Raw genomic sequence first — 21,018 nt, 5'->3', positions numbered from 1 at the left:
GCAAAAGTCCCAGCTGTCAAGTATGAGGAGTGTAGGGGCTGATCGGGGGAGTACAAGGCATTTTTCTCCTGTGTTACATATGCATATTAGATAATTTAAAAGGAAAATGAAATGAGGCAAGGACAGAGTGGGAAGCATGCTACCGTCTCTTCAAAATACCATGCCCAAAAGTGTACAGAAAAAGTCCTGTTTGACCAGTAGCTCTGTTCTTCATACAGTGCTCCTGACAGTGCTTTACAGCATAATCTTTCCCAAGAAGAGTGCACTACCAGCTCTTTCAGATAGCAAGAAGGCTGAACTTTGTTCAGCTACCCATATAGGATTTCTCTTCTGGGCAGGTCTCAGATACAGTGAGAGGAACTGGAGGCACGTGTTAGAAGTAGCATCCATGACTGCTGACTCATTCCACAGAAGCAACATTTGGGCCTCACTTTTCAATCTTGTCAGTCTAGGCTCTTTTTATGAGATGTTTTGTTTCAAACTGCCACTAATCAATACTGATTTGTGTAGGACAGAGGCAAGAAAAGCCATCTTTGTTTCTTCACACACAGATAAAGACTGAAAAAGTTACTTAGGCTTTTAACAAAAGTCTCTTGATTTTTCATGACTTTGCATTATTTCCAAGGTCTTACTACTCAGCTATAAAACTTATCCCTGGGTTGAAACCTGACACACGAGCTATGAGCTCAGAGCTTTGGTTTTTAACATACATATTGGAAAACCTGAAGAAGACACCTCCCTATCCCCATTCCCAGGGTTCAATACATGCTACACATGGCATTCCCAGTGATTTTACTGGTGATCTTGCAAGGAAAGGATGCTGAGAACAAAATATTCATGACAATTAGGAGAGAGCACCTTTTCTTCATTTCCCCAAACTTATACTCATGGCATAGGAAGGAAATACTGTTTTGCCATTTTGAGAGTTTGTCTCTATGTATGTAGTATATAAACAATAAACACAGAGCAAATAGAATAATTTCTGAGATTTGAAGTGGATAATAAGTCAAAATTTTAAAGCTGAAATGTGATGAGTGGCAGGCCAGGATAACTAGCAAGGCACAGACCCAAGAGAATGCTGAGGATACAGTGGGTCAGTGATCTGCAGACTTACAATTATCCACATAGGGCTTTAAAAAAATTGCGTTAACAGCATCTGTACTGTCTCTTGGCTCCATATGATTTAGGCAGGCATTTGAATGTGGTAGAGGTTTTACTGCCTACAAAGATATTGATTCATAAACTGAAAATTCTCTTTGTGGACCTTAACACAACACCCTTTAAAAGCTCATGAAGCATCACAGAATTCTGTCAAGTCGATATTATATGTTTTATTAATTCCCTACTTAGCCAGTTCTTTGATTGGGTAAATTTAGTGTTTGTAAACCTCCTAGTTGCATATTTACCTGAAAAGACTCAAAAGAGCTATTTCAGGCTGATGGATAAACACCTGCCTAGAGAATTCCTAATATGGAGTTTACGTAATACACACACTGAAAAAAAAAGTTATTTAAACAAATAATAAGGGATGGGCATAAACAAAGCATCATTGTGAAAATCTGTACAATTATATGTGTATGCTGCTAATTAATTATGGCCTTATATGTAAAGGATGTTCTTACCTTATAATTAATTTTCTCTGAATGTGCCTAGCTCTGCGTATCTACAGCAATAGAACCATCTATTTCTTTATTAGTTCTCAATGGACGTTAATTGTTGATCATCACATGGTACAGTTTCAGTCACTTCCACATCTTATCAAAATGACTGTTATATAGGAAGCAAACTACTTCAGAACTAAAATCAATGAGCATATAAAATCTCTCACCATGAGCTTCTAGCATATGCTGTGATTTTAGAAGGTGATTGTAGACATTCAGTCTGATTCATTCCTCATAAATCCACCACTAAGCATTTGGAGATATAAGGTAAAACACTGAGTACCTGCGTATAAATTGGACATCATCCCTTTAATACACTGAAGGAGAGAATAATTTCTTTCAAAGTTAGAAAAACAGTGTGATGATGCACTTAAAGATTATTATGCATGTGCATAAGGGAACTGATGCTGCTTACACAGCTGATTTTGAGTGGTTGCGAGTGGTTGACTTGGGAACAATAACCTTTTCTTTTTCTTGTTTTTATAGAATCTTTTAGTGTATACATAAAGTGTATAAACAATAATAATGTATTTATTAATGTTGATGCAATGTGGACGCTAAGAAAGTACACAAAGATATGTAAAATCAAACCTATTGCATAAGTATTACGTAGTATCACTACAGAACAATGTTTTAAGCACAATGATTTTCAAATTTCACTTTCAGCTAACATCATTCATAGTGTTTCATCTAGATATTCTTATAGTGGAAGCAAATACATAAATAGATGTGTTCAGCCCAATAAATTGTGCTTGAAATGAGGCATATGTTTTAGAAAGCCACCCTCTGCCTATTTAAAGATTTCAAACAGTGATTACCAATTTCCCTGGGTAAACTGGTCTATAGACAAACTATACTCTACAGTTAAGAATGTAGGTATCTTCCTATGTGCATTCACATAGGAATTCACCTAACTTCAACTTTCAGTCACTGCAGTTCCTTGAGCCTTTGTCTGATGTCTGATTGAAAACCCTCTTAACATCTGCTGTAGGTATAGATCAAGATACTTCTTTTCCTTCTCTTAAATTAGCTCCTTAAGTATCACGCAAAGGCATTTTAAGAACTCAGCTCCCAGAAACTCTCAACTTTTTTTAGTTTTTTTCTTTTTTAATCCCTGTATAATTTTTCAGCATTTGTGGAGTTTTACATTAAATTTTAACAAAGTGAAAGCATACAGAAGACATCGTAAGAGCAGTAACTCTTCAATTTACTTATTTCTGAGTTGGAGTTCTAGACCTTAATAGTTTTCTAGTAAAATTTTTAATAATATTCCCATTTTAAAAAAAAAAAAAAAAAAGAAAGAAGAGAGAAAGAAAAGCAAGGAGTTTTGGACTCCTGATCACTTCAGTTATTCTATCTGTAGAGCCATCTGTAAGTTATCTTGATTAATTAAAGCCAAATAATTTAAAACCTTAACTTACATTAATTTGCTTTTAGTACTTACTTTAAATTCTGATAAAGTTCTACTGCACATTCAAATTCTCCATTCAGACACATTCTGAATGTGCTTATTTGCACAACTGAAATCTGTGCTTTTCCCCACAACAATGTAATGCTGCTGGATGAAAAATACCTTTCTAACACAAACTGTTAAGGTTCAGAGTAATTAAAAAATTATTTTTAGGGTAGGATTGATACTAATTATGATTTAATTTGATTTACTTTACATTTGCTAAACTTGCTGTTAAATTAAAACAAAAATATGGAAGTGGAGTTGGTACAAGTGTAGCTATTGGTATATAGATATTTTGAAAATCAAAGGAAAACAAAAATATTTTCAACAGAAATATTCCCTTTTCTGCTTTTCCTTGCATTTGTTGCACATTCAAGACTTCCATCAATTTTAACTGGGAGTTCTGGGTCTGTCAGCTCTGTAAGACTGGTTCTTCATACGGAAATGTGACACACAGAAAGGAACTGAAAAAGATAATTCACCTTGGAAACTTTAACAATTTGCCACTGTGTTCAGTGTATTTCAAAGGTATCCCATAATAGCTAGTAGTTCTTTACAAAGGTCACTGTAAAATCATATCCTGTATTACTACATATTTCAGAAAGTGTTCCTTGTCTGCCAGCTGTTCAACTGAACTTTGTTAATGAAGGCGAAGTTTTCTAGGGTTATCACTCTGACCCTTAAACTGTATTATCTAGAAAACCATAAACCTCATAAAAAAAGATATGAAAAGGCTTATAAAACATTCTCTTAGCAGATCCTGTTTCCAGCCTCACTTTTTGATCTGAAGTTGGTTTTAAGCTCTCGCCACCATGCCTGCTGATTACAATGGGACGTGGGAAATGGAAACCAATGAAAACTTTGAAGGCTACATGGTTGCTTTAGGTAAGTAAAAAATATTAACAATATAGAGATAAAAAGAAAATGTTTCAATTATAAGTAAAATCCTTCTAAAAATTAATGAGACTATTTCTGTAATGTGCGTTGTGGCATAAGGGTTTCTGCCAATCACATTAAAAATCAAGTAATATAATTACAATGATCTAAGTATATAAGCAAGAGAAGACTTGTAGCCAAAGATATTAGTCTTTATTTAGATAAAGACTAATTTAGAAAAAACAGATACAGATGGGGGGAAAAAAACCCAAAACAGGCTTTCAGATACAGAAGTTCTTTTTTATTCCTGGTATATACTTACTGTAGCAGTCAAGCCACAACCTGGTTGGCTCTGTTAAAGAGGACTAGGATATTCTATATTACTAAAGCAACAATAGTGTTTAGTACTTAATTAGTGCTTTCAACTAAGAGAAATTATATGTACCAGCTGCATAGTAAAAGCGATAAAAGCCTATAAAAGCATTTAAAGATAAATGGGCAGATATTTCTGACAATTTTTGTGGGAGACATCCTTACACAGCAAGGAGACTTAGGTCACAGGAGTTCTTAAACATATGTTTACATGGTTAACTAAGCTTAATTTCACTTGGCTACGACCATCACTGATGACAACAACATATGTGTACATGCAAAAAGAGATGTTCTGCTCTTTAGGCAACTTTCATTTACTACTTCATTAACCTCTTTATCATTAGAGGCCTGGTAGATAGAGTTTGTGTATCCGTCGTATAGGATATTAAGTATACTCTTTGTAGATGCTAGAATACCAAAACACTGTTAACTGAATGCAAGCAATATCCTTGTCGGTTCATATCAAGATCAAGTTTATGTTGTTTGTCGATTTATTTTTCCCCACACTGACAGACTCAATTTTTCTAATGGAAGGAGATAATTTTATGAGAGAAAGGTGTTCTTTTGCTGCACCTATTATTTTCAATATAAATTGCCTTTCAAGCATTTTTGTTCTTGTAAAGGCATAAACTTTTTGCTCCAGGTCATTATGATTATGCAAGTAGTGTGGAGGAAATCCTTCCTCTACTTAGGTTAGCAGAGATGTAGATCTTTAATTTGCTGAAAAGAAGAAATAATAGAAGACATCAACATTTCTCAAGAATCTCTTCAGTAAACTCTGAGCTGGCATTGAAAGAACAGTTATCACCTTTCCACCACTGCAGTAATATAGCTGCATTCCAAAAACCTCAAAAAATATGAGAGTTAGATTTATACATGCATGAGAAGTGTAATCTTTAGAATTGGGAATCTTCTCCCAGCTCCACTACATCACAGATGAAGGGCATAAAGGACCGTTGTTTCCTTACCACGCATGATGTCTGTAAAACTTATACAAGAAAAGTAGTCATTAGAGTTGGCTAATTTAACCTAGATTGGAGGAGTCTGTCTGGCTCTGAATCATAAATTAGGATGTGGAAAAAATCAAACCTGCATTTTATTTTTATGCTTACAATTGATAGCCCTCAGGGGCCCAACTGGGTCTATGCACTTCTCATTCCCAGATGTCTCATTGTTTTTTATCTAGTGGTCATTGATTTCTATCTTCCGTTCAGCATTTGCTCTTCTTATTTCTCTGCCTTTCTACAGTAGCTGACACCACTGCAAGAGCGATGCTGATATGTTTATCAGCTTTTTCAGGTCAAAGTACCTTGGACTTTTCATCAGAAGTTGAGATCAGACTTATGGCTTCTTGTGCTTTGTTCAAAAGGTGTTGAGTCAAGTTAATGGAGATCTAAAGAACTTGTTTGCTCAGATTCCAAAATATTTACTTGTAAAGATGTAAATTATAAAAACAATTCAGTAGTTCAAAATCAATGAGTACACTGTATAGCCATCTTCCACAAGCTAAGAAAATGTATGTGTTACAAAGAAGAGTGTAACACATGGAAGGTAATCAGGTAATTAAATCTAATAATTTTCAAGTAATTCCCAATGTCTACGCTAGTGACTGACTTAGGGATAACTACCACAAAATCCTTAACTGAGATGAAAAATTTGATGCTTTAACTGATTTGCTACTAGTTTTACTCTCATCAAAGAATCTTAATTCTAATTTATTTGTCTGTTCAGATTGAAAGAGAAATACACATAAACACATAAAAATAAACTCTCATCATTATTCAACAATTGAAAATAGTTATAATTTCCTCAAAGCTTCAACTCTTTTAAGAGAGAAAGGCAAGTTTCACTATTCATAGTTTTTAGCCTTTGCATTTATGGAGAAAAGCTCAATAACTTTGGGGAAGTCTGTAAATACTACACACATACACCTGTGAGGTACAAAAAAATTAATTTTGAAAAAAATAAGAATGGTTAAGCCAATATCATGAATTTCAGGAGTAAGATACACACTAACTGAAGTTATTTGAGTGCTGGGGTTTGACAGTTATGCATAAAGAATAATTACTACTTTATATGCAACTGAAATGTGATTTCAGCATTAAATATGCCAACTGCAAGTGAGCCATGGGGCCTGTTCGTCTGCATGATACTTAAGTCAACTTCAAGTTGTCACAAATTGACTATTCCAGGACGTCTTCGTCTACCTCAGGCTTCTCTCACTGCCTGCCTCAGCTTCTGGTCTTACCTACAATTCTTGCTTCTAGCCCAATTCTCTCTGCTTTGGCTCAGCTTCAGTCCTGTCTCAGCTCTTTGCTCCAAGACCTGACCTACTTTTGTGGGGTGTTACTCTAACCACCAGTCATGATGGTCATCCTGCTCTAGTTCTGCCTTGCTTTGCAGTGATAAATTTAATTGTATTTGATAACTCTCTTTTGATAATTATTTTGATAAAGATCTCTTTATTTTTTAGGTTTATTCCTTCCTTATTTTTTAGGATGCAAATTAAACATTTGTGGTATGCACATTTCCTTTCCAAAAGGATTTGTAATTATGATGATATCTTTTCATTTGGTTGTAGTGGCCATCTCATTATTGTTCCTTTCTTCCCTCCCAGGGTATCATCAGATGAGATTCTTGTATTGTTTATTTCAGTTGAGCTATAACACTTCACTTGTGTTTGTCTTAAAATTCAGGAAAAATGTCAGGGAAAAGAATACCAACTACTAATAACATGCATTTCTTTGAATTTAAATTTACCTACTACAGAATTTAAACTGTGATTTTCACTCAAATTCAATAAAAATTTAGTGTCTAACTGTCATAATACAAATATTAATTATATCAGCTTTAAACTAAACTTTAATTATTATCATCCTTATATTTTGATCCTTTTAGAGTAAGTAATCCATTTTCAATTTTATAATTCTTTTTGTACCATAGATGCTAGCATGAGCTGGTCTACAGCAGTTCCTCATTGCATATCAGTGGCATCCTTTTAGAACCATTTCAGTCAGTGGATAAATTATGACTTTGTTATTATTAAATCAATGGATTTTTGATCCCTTTCTGATCTTATATATCCCAGTGGAAACTGGGAGAAATACAGATGGATTCAGCCTACAGTGGGGTCTGGACTACAGGCATCCAATACTGGGAAGCCTGCTTAAAAAAAGATAGTAGCAGTTCATAAGAATAAAAGAACTTGACCCACTCAATAGCCTGAAACAAAGCAAGAGGAAGAATGTGTTAGAATAAGGAATGCAATATAGATGTATTTTTCCTGGGAAATACTTCAATTCATTGCCTACCCTGGGCAGACTGTACTGGAGAGGTACTCACTGAACTTTCTGATAAAATTTTCAAACTAGTTTCCCAATAAGAATGCCAGCAACTGGTTGGGATGAAGGAGCTATTTGCACCAATTGTCTGGATCTGGCCCTTCCTAAGTACATCATGATTTTTTGTGTATACAGGCATATATATACTAGAAGTTATACTAATTAAAAACTGCCAATGAATTAGCAAAAAAACACAACACCACAAACAATGCAAAGATGCGTATGGCTATAGGTGATTCTCAGAATGGAAGGGTGAAAAGATATTCTTCTGCTCTGTTTCTCACAATTTTACATGTGGTTGATATTTTAAGTATTAAAGTGCTCAGATTCAAAGCACACTGAGGTTTTGTTTTTTTAAAATTCATCCATCCTTTTAATTAATGCATAAGCATTTCTATACTTTAATTAAAGAATAGGTTTGCCCTTTAAGCCAGAAACTTTGATTTTATCATAAACAAGTTACAAAGTATTTTAATCTACTATAATAGAACAATATATCATTTTTATTGCTTGTATTGTTCAAAATGCAGTTATGAAAACCATGCTTTAATAAAACCTCCCCTGCTTTTTCTCCAGGAGCTACAAGACTAATACATTAGTCAGAAATAGCATTTCTTTAGAAGTCTAGACATTTTTTTTCCTCAGAGAAGACTAAATTTTATGTTACCTGGCCATAAATCAGACCCAGAGATACCTTTAATCTACCACAGCAGATAAAATATACCCAAGAAGTCTTGAATATAAATACTGAACAAGAACATTATTCCCCATGTTAAAAAGTCACAATTTTCTTCAAGCCAATCCTCTTACTCAACTTGATTAGTACTTCACAAGTAGTATAATGAATCTACCAAAAGAAAGAGGGCTCCATTAGTATGTAGCATTGCTGAGCTGACAATGATTAACTCGCATGCAAAACCACTAAAGGATAGCTAACAAACCAAAACCATTTTTCAATCTCTTGCAGAAGCATGTGAGATTATTTCATTTGCATATAGCACCATAATAAGATTCACTGCCAGCTGGTCAGAAATATTTATTGCAGATGGTAATGCAGCTGGCATTAGGTGGATTGTCTGGGGCAAACTGTCATCATGGTAATATATATTCTCCTTTTCGTAACTTTCAATGCATTCAGTTGCAAGCAGTTGTTTACATTATAATGTTAGTCTTCATCATGAGCAAAATAAGGATTTTAAGGAGATCAGTACTGCATAAAATGTTGACAGAATATTAAACAGGAACTGTCAAATGCTGTAGTTTGATACTTTTTTGACTTTTGACTTTGAATTTGTCTCCCTTTAACATCTAAACTACAATTTATTTCTGTGTCTACTTTCTAACAGTAGTGGATAAGTCAGGCTTTTATTTGATTTTTTTTTATTCATTAGTATATTTTTCATTATTTTTAAATTAATTAATTAACCTCTTGTATACTCCCACAGACTATAGGTTCATCATAAAAGTAACATGCCAAAATCCCCTTGATTACATACTCATTCTAACATGCTTATTTTCTGAAAAGGAATATTATTCTGAGATACTTCCTTTGGGGGTGGCCAACATTTGGAACCCTGCAGGACACATACCACTACCCTCATATGCCTAAGAGCTACATGATTTACACTGCATGCTTAGAAACGGGAATGACTCCCAGGCATAAGATGATAATAGCACTCCCACAGCTTCATGTGTGAGTGAGGCCAAAAAGGCAATGTCAGTCTTAATAGCCTCTGTTGTTTCACATTCTCCAAAAAAACTGGTGATTCGCATGATTTAACATGCCAGCATCTGTTCACTACTGGTTGTATGTTGTAGCTCTGCTCACAACATTCCCACAGATACCCTGTTAATCAGTAAATTTATAATCAGTGGAAGATCCTCAAATTGAAAGTCTACTTGCAAACAGAAGATTATTTTTATTTGAAATGACCTTTTTCTCTCCAAAATGTTGCAGGTAAAAGCGTCATTTGTGGAACTATGTTCCACATAATTTTTTTTTTGTTATGTATAAATACAAGTGCTGTGGCTTTTTATTTTTGGTAACAAATATTGGAATTTTCATTGTGATACTCTCTTTTCTGTTTTTTGGCAGATATTGATTTTGCGACTCGTAAGATTGCAAAACACTTGAAACAAACAAAGGAGATTATTCAAGATGGAGATGATTTTAAAACAAAAACACTCAGTACTTTCAGAAACTATGAACTGAATTACACTGTGGGAAAGGAGTTTGAAGAACATACCAAAGGACTGGATAACCGAGTGTTAAAGGTAAAAATTTGGTACCTGATATCTGTTTACACTACAGTCAGCACCAGGAGCAAGCAGTTCCAAAAATCAGCTGAATACATGAAAAAAAAAAACCCAATATTTAACAGACATCAGAGGATTTTTATAAAGCAGAAATAATTTGCATCTTGAGACAGTTTTCTTTCCTGCTACAAGCATTTATTATAAATGCAAATCAGGACGGTTACTCAGATATGTGAGGACAATCATTAATTACATGTTTTTCTAGTAGGGGATTTTTCCAGCTTTTCCACGGTACACCTTTACATATTTAGAAAGTAGCAAAACTGTATTTTTACCTATGTATCTTCAGATTTTTCCAGCTTTTCTATGGTACACCTTTACATATTTAGAAAGTAGCAAAACTGTATTTTTACCTATGTATCTTCCTTAATGAAACTGTAAATTCATCCCTTTGAATTTAGGACTTTCTCTGTGTTAATATAAATTTTCAGTTCTGAATGGCTAGGTTCACACTGTATTTTTAATCTGAGCCTGCTCAACCTCAGTTGGACAGTTTAACAGTTGGACGCTGTTAAAAATAAACCTGCACTCAGCTATTAACCTTAAGGGAGCTTTGGGAAGGGACAAGAAAAAAATGTGAGCCAAAGCTCACGGGAGGCAGGCCTAGTGGCAGTGGTAGACAGGCAAAGAGGCCCAGCAGTGCATGCTTTAATATCTTTAGGATTGCAGGAGTAACCTGAGCTCAGAATTCCCCTAGGAAACTGTGGGCATATGTTCCGACACCTTTCAGTGAGATATGTGAACAAGTAATGTTTGGATCAAGGACCGTATTGTGTGTTAGCCCATGTCCTACCTCCTATGACAGACAGTCAAGTAGTAAGTCTGTTCCTGTGAGGCATTCAAACAAGACTGTATCACGGAAGTCGGTGAGGAAAAGAATACTTACAAGCACTAATTAAATTCACTTACTGAAATCAGCTTCATGCTTCTGTATCAATACTGCTTCTGTTTTACTCTCTTCTCACCCCTAAAATACTTAAGCAAGATTTTCAAAGGTAGAAAGGCCAGTAGATCTTAAATTTCCATTGACTGTCCCCTTCAGAGTCTTGCTAATCTTGCATCACCTGCCTGTCTTTGTCATCATTCACTGAATCTATCCATATCAACTCTTCAGCCAATTACCACAGTTTTATTCTTCCACTCAGCTCTCAGCTCTCTTGCTCTTCTCCAAACATGTGCTGTCTTTTCCATCAGTATCTTTTCAACAAACAAGGTTTCAGAACTTGCTGCCAAACTCTGTGAAGCTGCGATCAAAGCTCACTGTTAACAAGACCTGTTCTGCTTTGGCAATTGCCACAGGAAATAGGCAGCATAAAGGACATGTTTACCTTTGAACTCACATCATCCTTCACTGGAGTGGCACAAATTTAACAGAAGACATTGTTTATTCACTATGGAACACTTTTCATTCTCAAACTAACTTTGTGCAGTGTAATTCCTATGACTCCTTCCAAATTATTTCTCATTCACAGCACTGCAAGCCGTCAAATAAGACGACTCATTTTTTTCCAGTATCCTGAATATCCCTATTTCTAAATTTTCTTGCTATCACTTTCTCCCGTGAGTACTGGGTGGGACATATTCCTGTCACAGAATTTATGCTTTAAAGCATTGCTCCCACATCTCTTTAGATCAGTTGAAGGCATTACTAAGGATCTAAGGACTCATTAGTTGCATCACTCCTTAAATCCGTAGACTAATGCTCCTCTAGTGCTCTTCACCACTATCAAAGCCATTGCCTTTCTGTGCAAAATCATTTCACTTGCAGACTCTCCTCTTCATTATCAATTATTTGGAAGGAAGGAAACACAACTTGTACAATTATAACCCTACCTGGTTTAATCATTTTTGCCTAATATTCTTTTCTAAACAAATTATATTATTTGTTTCTAACAAGAGGAGAAGGAAAAAAGAAGCATGTCGTACCATTATTCTCTGGACTGCTCTAAAAGAATTTTCTGGTCATTTTATTAACAAAACAGTTCCTCAAACACATTGAAGTTAGATGAAGGTAATAAAACCGCTAGGCAACATTTAAATGTAAAGAGGGCATGGATAATTTAAAGAGCATGTAGCTTAAAAGTTCCGTAAATAAGAAAGAAGTTAACTGAAATGGAATGAGTTTTGTCTCATTATTAATAGAAAGCTCCCTCATAAGAGAAATAAATCATCCAGTGCTGAACTAGAAAATGAATTAAGCTCCCAATACTCTTGGAGCTTTTTAATAACTGATCCACTGACTGTAACTGGTCTCTGATGAGGATTTGCCTATGATACATGGTTAAATGTCTCCCTAGAGTACAATGGTTCAAATCTAGAACAATTCAAACAAAGTTGCTTTGAATGTACTCTAGCGTATCTGAGTAGAGAATTTAGTCTGTAGAGAGAACTTTTCCTTACAGATATGGTCATCCTGCTCCTGGACAAGAATCAGCATACCCAATACCCTGTTTATTAGTGATAGACTCTGAATCACACCAAATCATGAAATGGTTGAGGATGGAAGGGACCTCTTGAGATCACCTAGTCCAACCCCTCTGCTCAAGCAGGGTCAGCTAGAGCATGTTGTCCAACTTATGATCACATCTCTTTAAAGGTCTTCTGTGAAAGTGCATGAAAATATATAAATAAATTTATTGTATGAGATTATATTAACATACACTTCCTCTTGTTATTTTATGCTGAGCTAGAAAAGGTGTTAGCACGGCACTAGTTGGTATAAGCCCCCAGGTCTTCACTCGTGAAACCTTATAATCTTTTTATTAATGGCTTTAAACAGCAAGAAAAAAAAAATACAATTTGCATACATTGCACAAGTATCTGTTAATTCACTCAGCAATTCACTAGTTAGTATGAACACTTGATATTCGTGTATGTGAAGAAATACATGGAAATGACAACAAAGCACTGTAAAAGCTTCACATCAAAATGCTGTTGTCATCTTGAATGTATTCAGGTTTTTGTTGAATGGTTGATTTGGGTTTTTTTAGGAGGAAGATGGGGAATGGTAGGAAGCAACTGTAATTGTGTATTCTCATTGTTCGATTGAGCTTATTTTCATGTATTCATAAGCTTCTCATTAACATATCTAAGTTAATTATCTGATTCATGCAGACACTAGTGACCTGGGATGGTGACAAACTGGTATGTGTTCAGAAAGGTGAAAAGAAAAACAGGGGCTGGAAGCACTGGATTGAAGGAGACCTACTGCATCTGGTAAGGGCTGCTATACAGATACATAGCACATAACTGAGACTGCAACAAAGTACGGTTTTCCATTTCAAAGGGTTTGTTACTTGTTCTAGTTAGAATGGTCTTTATTTAGACAGCTCTGATCTCTGAACTCTAAGGAAATCCTCCCTCTGCTACAACTCAGGAATGCTCAATTTCTTTCCACCTGCTCCCAATTAAGTCATAACCCTGCAGTGTTTTTTTTGCTCCAGTCCACTGCCCTCCACCTATTAACCCTTCCTGTTACATTGCACCTCTAACATCATCTCATTCTTATATAATCACTGATAGGAACAAAAAAAAAAACAGTATGGGACAGATTGCAAGAAAAATATTGGTTTTTGTTCTGAAAGAAGCACTATGAAATTTTAGCAAACTATGCTGTAATACAGATCAGAAACCTCTGGATACTTAAGAGGATCCTGCAAACAACCTACACTGCAATTATTTTGTGCTAGTACAATAAAAAAGTCAAAACATTCATACATCTGAGTTAGTAAGCTGGAGCCCAAAGACAAATGAAGCAAGTCCAAGAGAGGCCAGAAGAGCCTGTGCAGGAAATAAGCAGTCAGTGAAGTCCAGAAAGATTTCAAAATAATAGATATATAATGATAATGATTCCAAAGTTTCTTGGGAGAGCAATCAAGAAACGGGCGTGATAATGTTGGATGGTGCAATAGGTGGCTGCAGAAAGGTTATGGAGAGCTCATTGTTCTATCTCATGATTTGCATCTAGATATCTATTCCTTCACAAGTTTACCCTACAGATAGTTGGTATGGCCAAGCACATTGCCTCAAGTCTGTATGCTTGAAAGGTCAAAGCAATGAGTTAAAAAACACTATCTGCCGCCTAACTAAAAGCCAACTGTCCAGTACACTTTTTCAGCTCTATTTTAACACATATTCAAAAACTGACCTAACAAAGGTTCTACATGCTGGCACCAGGATTCAGGCTGAGACTGGTGGAAACAGAGAGACCAGGTAGATTCTTACAACAGTCTTCAGAAACTCTGTTGTAGGTTTGGCCAATTGCTGGCCAAAAAGCCAGCTTCAGCTCACTTCAAAGTCTTATTTGGCACAGGAATGCTGGCTAATCAGAAGACTAACCAAACTGACTGCATTGCAATGTGCAGGTGTGCCAACCTTTAAGAGGTCAGCTGCAACGCTGGGCAAAAATTATATATTGTTCTGGCCCCTGACAAATGGCTGGTCACGTCTCTGAAACAAATGTCCTCATCTTTTTAAAGCATCCTCCTTTTTTATTTCCTTGTTTCATTGCTTCTCATGAATTATGAGGTAACATGTGAATTATAAACTATTACAGTATATTGTTTTAATAATAGAGCGTGAAAAAGCCTTGCATTAAAGAGCAATTTTTATGCATTTTTCACGTTTATTCTTCTTAGAGCTCAATTCAAGTGTCAAAATCTAATTACTGCAACATGTGGTGTGTGCCTGCTGATTGGTTACATATAATACACTATTCTTTCTGTTCTCTTTTTCATAAGCCTATCTTTTTAATGCGGTGGCTCAGTTGTAGTAATTTCTGGTAGGATCTGCTATGTATGCAAAATACAACTTGTACTACTATATACTTACTAATTGTTTTAATACTGTAGGAACTGACATGTGAAGACCAGGTGTGCCATCAGATATTTAAAAAGAAAAACTAAAATTGACCAGAAAGCTACCCAGATCTTCATCACACTATTATGCTGTTATGTTTTGTCTAAAAAGAAGAATCAAGCCAGATTTGCAATAATTCTTTGACACTGCTATGTGAATATATTTTGTGCCTGTTTATGGAAACAAATATGTTTTATAGAAATAACATCAAACAGTTACAAACATCATAAATTCCTTTGCCTTTCAGTCTGGAGTTAAATAAAAGTAATTGTCTTTCAAATAATGTTTTCCTGCATCTTTGTAATCATTTCCAGAGGAATGTTCTTTAGCAACAAGGCTGAAAATTAACAGTCACAATTATCTCAACCACAGTAGGGCTCTCCACAGTGCTATAATATCATAATATATTTGGATGACTGAGTAAAATTGGACATTCGTTGGACTGTTTCTATTTAATTTAGTCCTGGATCACTAAGTCCACAGTTTCAGGCAACAGAATGGCTCACTGAACACAATACGTGGCTTTTCACATCTAGGTTTTTCATCTGAATTTGGCCCAGGTCTATAGCTGCTAGTAGTTATCACCTGATAAATGTCTCATGGCCAATGTGAAATGCTGTAGCTCCTTAATACGGACCTAACGTGGATCCCTGACAATGCTGCTAACCTCCAGTTAGAACTGGCATCCTAGTAATAATGCCAGTGGAGAAGTCCACTGTTTGAAGCAAACTCTACATTCCAGAGTTGCTCCATTATGTGAAAACTAAGGTATACTTATGGCTAGAAGAGGAAAACTGCAGAGTATACACAGACTGCATGTACCCTGTGCATAAAGAGTACCCAGCATGCTGCAATCTTCACCTTGTACCTACCTTTCAGAGATTTTAAAAAGAAAAGTCATTTCCATACAACTCTTCTCAGTTTTATTTAGGGTTTTTCAAAAGAATTCATGTTCTTTGCTAAAGGCAAGTTTAAGTTAACCATGGATGGTGAGCACTACTTCAGTACATGGAAACTGAAATTACTCAACAAAATGTGTGCACGCATTCCACAGAAGTGAAGAAGGGCTTGTATGCCCGAAAGCTCATCTGTTTTCTCCCAACTATATGAATTATGCTAATAAAATATACTGTCTTTCCTACAGCCTTGCCTTGCAGATATATAAACTTTCACATAAACTTTATCACCATTTCAATTCCTTCTTGTCCATAGGCCCCCATCTTCTGTTTAGTATGAGAGGAGTGGAAATTCACTAAACAGATCAGTGGTAGGGAATTAGAGAAAAGATGTGGAAAAAAACTTTGCAGAAATGGAGGAACATATGCTTTCTCCCCATCCCCACCTGCTGCTTAGCCTACTCACTGTCAATAGCTTGGGATAGGAAAGGAGTGAGACAGTCTCCTCGCTGAAAACAAGGTTACATCTGCAAAAACCCAGATCTGATTAATATGTCACTAATACTTACATGGTCATGGGCATATAAGTGCATATGTAGGGATATTTTTATGAATTGGACTTTGCTTCTCCTGATAAAAGTTGACCTGGTATCAAACTTCAGCTGAGCAATGCTCTAACGTTACTTTGCATAGAAGAAACTGCACTTGGAGTTGGTAAACTCTTATTTGTTCTTATTCAGCCCTGACCTGGACTTTCCAGTAGAAACATATTTAATTTATATTTCTAAGTCTCTGCTAGTTACTAGACTAAGAAGTACCACAGTCCATTAAGCTTTCAAAATGTTATCAGACCAAAGTAATGACTAGGAAACAAAACATGCATGTTTTAATCAGTGACATTTCTCATAGCTGGTTCTTGCCAGGAGTAAGCCTGCAACAATGCAGGGTTTCATAACTTCACACCAAATCATAAAACAAAAGAAAAGCTTTCATATACCACAAAGAACTATCATTAATTCACAAATGATGAGTTTGAAGATGGAAAGCAAGCATTCTTCAATTGATTTCTTATTATGCTTACTAGTTTTATCTAATGGATATGGTTGGGAAGTAAATGAAGTAGGCAACTGGGCACTTGAGTAGACTTTGATTAGGAGAAAACTGGATCTGACCCTATTTTTTTGCCAATTTTGGAAATGAAAATTCCAGACTTTTTAACAGGGAGTGAGAAAATGTGCAAGGTTTTTTACACTCCGAAACAACATTTTCTTCCTGCACATACTGATATGCAAGAACTTGCACCAGCCTTTACAACTGTATGCACAGAACTGGAGACAGAGGAGATATTCACTATGTTGCATTATAATTACTTCCAAAGGTATACTTGTTTGTATCATATTTGTGATGTTAGGTTGGGCTCTAAGCTGTACAAAGTCCCTTATCTCCTTGTCAGCAGATTAAATACTTGCACTGGAGGAACGGACCTCGCTGGTAAATCAGAGAATGTTCATTCACATTTTGTCAGCCCTCTGGCAAGCAGTGCTGTCTCAGCTGTTTTGAAGGATTATCATTTGCATTGATTCTTTTCCTCATAGAGAATATTACTCAAATACAGCTAACAGGAAGGGAATTTACCAGCAACCTTCTGATCCAGAAAACAGAAAAGCCTGTACTATAACAAAAGCACTTCCTAGTGAGTACAGTACTGGGCAAAGAGTCACTACCACTACCTGTCACTGGACTTTTCAAATGACAATGACAAAGGTGTGTGTCAGAAATGTTTATGGCGGCATTTCTAAAAATCCTCTGCATTGAGCCAATTTTTCTCCCTAAAAGTCAACTAGCATTTTCTTATCAACTGTTAAAAGAAGAAAGCAACACTGCAGGCAAACGCTGTAGAATAATGTTGTAAATGCTCCTACCAATAATGTTCTGTGGCTAGTTCCTAAGATGCTATCTTTCTATTAAGCTCTGAAGGGCCACCTAGGTACTATGTGCACAGAATGGCTTTCAAATTTTCCATGAATATCCTATGCACTCTGCTGATTTGCTGCTTGTGAAAGATGCCTACTCCACTGCCATCTGGCAAAAAGTCTGAGGTTTCTAAATCAGCATTTACTTCAAGATCTGATGAAGACAAAGAAAATTTAACCAAAAAAAAGGTGTTTAATTACATTTATTTGTATTATTTTTATGCAAGGTACATATTTTGCCTTAGTGAGGAGAGATTAATAGAAAGGATTTCTTCTGAAGGTTTTTTCCCACTAGAACACATTCTTTTCAGGTTTAATTTGTGATTGATTTGAAGGGCAATTTGAGGTTGCAGATATTTTAATTTCAGCTTGCTGATTACACTTGTTATGCAGATGGTGAAGATTAAAAGAAATCATTTTGTGAAAATGAGATTTAAAATAAAATTAACCAGACAAGCTTTTCAATAGCTGCAAAAATCTTGTCAGTTATTCTCTAAATATCACACTTGCTTTAATTATATCTCACACTGCAGTGCTTCAGTCATCATTAAATAGAAATGGGAATGCAACAGATGACAATACATATTCCAGAGTTCCTAGAGGCGGAGGAATCCATGGACAGATTAGGAGCTTTGCCTTATGTGACAGCAAACAGAGACTCCACTTGGCGTAAGAACACAAACATGAAAGGCTGCTGCTAAAGGAATGAGGGCACACTATCATCCATACCCAAAGACAGGAGAAGAAAGACAGGACAAGAAGTAACAGACTTAAATTGCAGCATGGAAACTTCAGGTGGAAGTTAGGCAACACCTCTGCACTCAGAAGATACTGAAGGACTGGAAGAGGCTGGCAGATGAGATTGTGGAGTCTCTATGGTCCAACCATAGTATCCACTTTCTTCCATCAGCAAATCAAGATGAGTCTTTTATTGTACCTGTAGTAATAGTTGACAAAAAGACTGTCAGGAAGATCTCAAAGATACTATATTCTTACCAGTTTTATGAAAAAAAATGGCCAAATAGAGTACCTGCAGTAAGAGAAAGGCTACAGCATAAACTCATGTTTACCAAGACCCAGAAACGAGCCTTGAGAACCATTGGAAATTCTCTTTACCCGTTTTCATGTTGCTATACTGTGGATTCCTGCTGGTTTTAGTTCAGGTAACAGTCTGTCATAGAAAGGCTTTCAGAAAATCTGATAAACCCTTCACAAAGGCTTTTCCTGTAAACTTAGTTATGACTTCAGAATTAAACAATGGCATGAAAGTTAAATAGGATATCTCCCTGTGAAAGCTGCAAAGGGCATTCCTCTGAACTTCTTTTAATAAGTAGTGCCCTTTGCTGCCTTTTGTCACTGCACCCGAAGTCAAGTATTTTCCTATAGTTTCTTAACTGTTTTCTTCTGTCACCTCTATTTCATTCACTTTTAGATTTATACCTATGCACCTTTACGCACACATGTATTTACATTCGAGGAGGAGAGGGGTTCGGTAGCCTCATTTGTTAAGAAAATGAGGCATAGGTGTCCACAATATTTGTCTGCCCACACCCCCACAGCTTTGGAACCAGTTGCCCAGGGTAGACTGGCCAACCAAATCTGACAAAGGATAAAGACTCTCTAAGATATAACAGTTATACAATTTTATATGAAAATTAATCACCAGATAGAATGCCTTCAGTAAAAAACAGGTTACAGGGTGAACACGTTTATCAAGTCCCAGAAAAATCACTTAGGATAAAAACATGATAAATGCCTGTAACCATGGAAAACCTTCGGCTGGAGTTCATATCTTGATGCCAATGAATTCAACCATAAGACAAAATCCATAGGAAACCAAGCTTCAGTAGTTCTGCTGCTCACAGTAGTACTTGTTTTACTGACTACCTTATAATATTTAATATTTTTGCTACTTACTCAATTCTCTGATTTGTCTTTTTCTGGCTATCTAGCTCTAGTATCTGATCACTTGTTTTTTTGAAATTTGCTCATCTTTTCCTACACATGTGTAAGGAAAAAGAACTTTAATAACTGAAGAATAAGTATATGTTTTTCCTGAAGGCGCCCTAAAGCCAAAGATTGCTTAAATTTTCTGGTGGCCAGACTAAAGCAATGCTCTTCCAACATGCCATCCAATGCAGTAGTCCTAAAACCCAACTGAATATTTTAGTATGTCTTTTCAACTCATTGATTCATTGATTGAAAAATACCATACTCCATGGTCATACATTCTAGATTGACCAGAGAAAGACTATTGAGCCTTTGTCACAAAAGCGGCGAGGAAAGTCTTAGTAAAATTCAGTTGGTATGACAAGTGAGCCAACAGTATATTCTCAAAATATATAATTTTATCTTTTCTTTACACCTTTTTAATTAAATGTCAACTTTTGAAGTAATTATAAGGGCCTCTAACTGTAGACTGGAGCTGGTTTTGCAAGTGGTTCTACTTAAGTCAGAGCACTTCTGTGGAGTCATTTATTCTGTTCAGCCAGATCAGATCCTGAGTCAGGTCATACACATCTACTGATAACACAGACTATAGAATCTGAAGCTGCAGAATTTAATGCATTCAAATTATCAATGTCAGAAAAATGTGTATTACTATTCACTGTTATTGATATCTGCTTCAAAGATTCAACAACAAAAGAATGCAATAAACTTTCTGAATGTTTAGGAACAAGGTTTTTAAGTTCAACATTTTTCTTTTCACTCAGATGTTCAAAACATGCAACTAAAAATAAAAGCATGTGACATATGGCAATTTTTTCTGTTATCTCAAATATTTGAGAATTTACATTTATTTTTATAGATATATATCAAATTGTATATTTTTAAATAAATCACCAACAACTTAATCTAAATTAGACTCTCATCTTCTAAACATTTTTGAGAAGCCAGTATCAGTAAAATAGTCAGGAATAACACCTGGAAGATGAGCTTTACTGGTTAGAGAATTAAGGCAGAGCTGAATGGCTCCCTTTGTGAAATAACAGCCTTGGTTCTCTAAAAACACAGATTGCTGTTTGCTACTAATGGGTGCCTTGAGTAGCATAACAGCAAATTGCTTTCCTTGACGGCATAAACTGAATACACAGAAAATACGAACACTTAGTTAAAATGTTAGCACATCAAAAGTCACTAAAGGAAAATAACTGTTTTCCAGAGAAGGGCTTTGTATGATCATAATTGAACTATTTCTGTTTTAGTGAATTTGTGCCATTTAAAATGGGAAGCAGAACCAGATTTTTTACTGCCATGCTGATTGCATAGTCA

The 21,018-nt window shown here is 35.7% G+C and overlaps 1 protein-coding gene across 1 annotated transcript; it reads left to right on the top strand.

The window, feature by feature from the left end:
- Window positions 1–3,877: 3,877 nt before the first annotated feature.
- On the top strand, window positions 3,878–15,137 carry RBP2 (retinol binding protein 2). Its single transcript, XM_076340618.1, has 4 exons — window positions 3,878–3,999; window positions 9,799–9,977; window positions 13,134–13,235; window positions 14,870–15,137. Exons 1-4 carry the CDS (start codon window positions 3,927–3,929, stop codon window positions 14,921–14,923), a joined length of 408 nt encoding a protein of 135 aa, XP_076196733.1. The 5' UTR covers window positions 3,878–3,926; the 3' UTR covers window positions 14,924–15,137.
- Window positions 15,138–21,018: the final 5,881 nt, after the last annotated feature.

This window comes from Aptenodytes patagonicus, chromosome 6, assembly GCF_965638725.1.
Source record: "Aptenodytes patagonicus chromosome 6, bAptPat1.pri.cur, whole genome shotgun sequence".
In the NCBI taxonomy this organism is placed as follows: Eukaryota; Metazoa; Chordata; class Aves; order Sphenisciformes; family Spheniscidae; genus Aptenodytes; species Aptenodytes patagonicus.
Note: the sequence above shows the minus strand (reverse complement) of the source record. Positions and strands in the feature narration are given on the sequence as shown.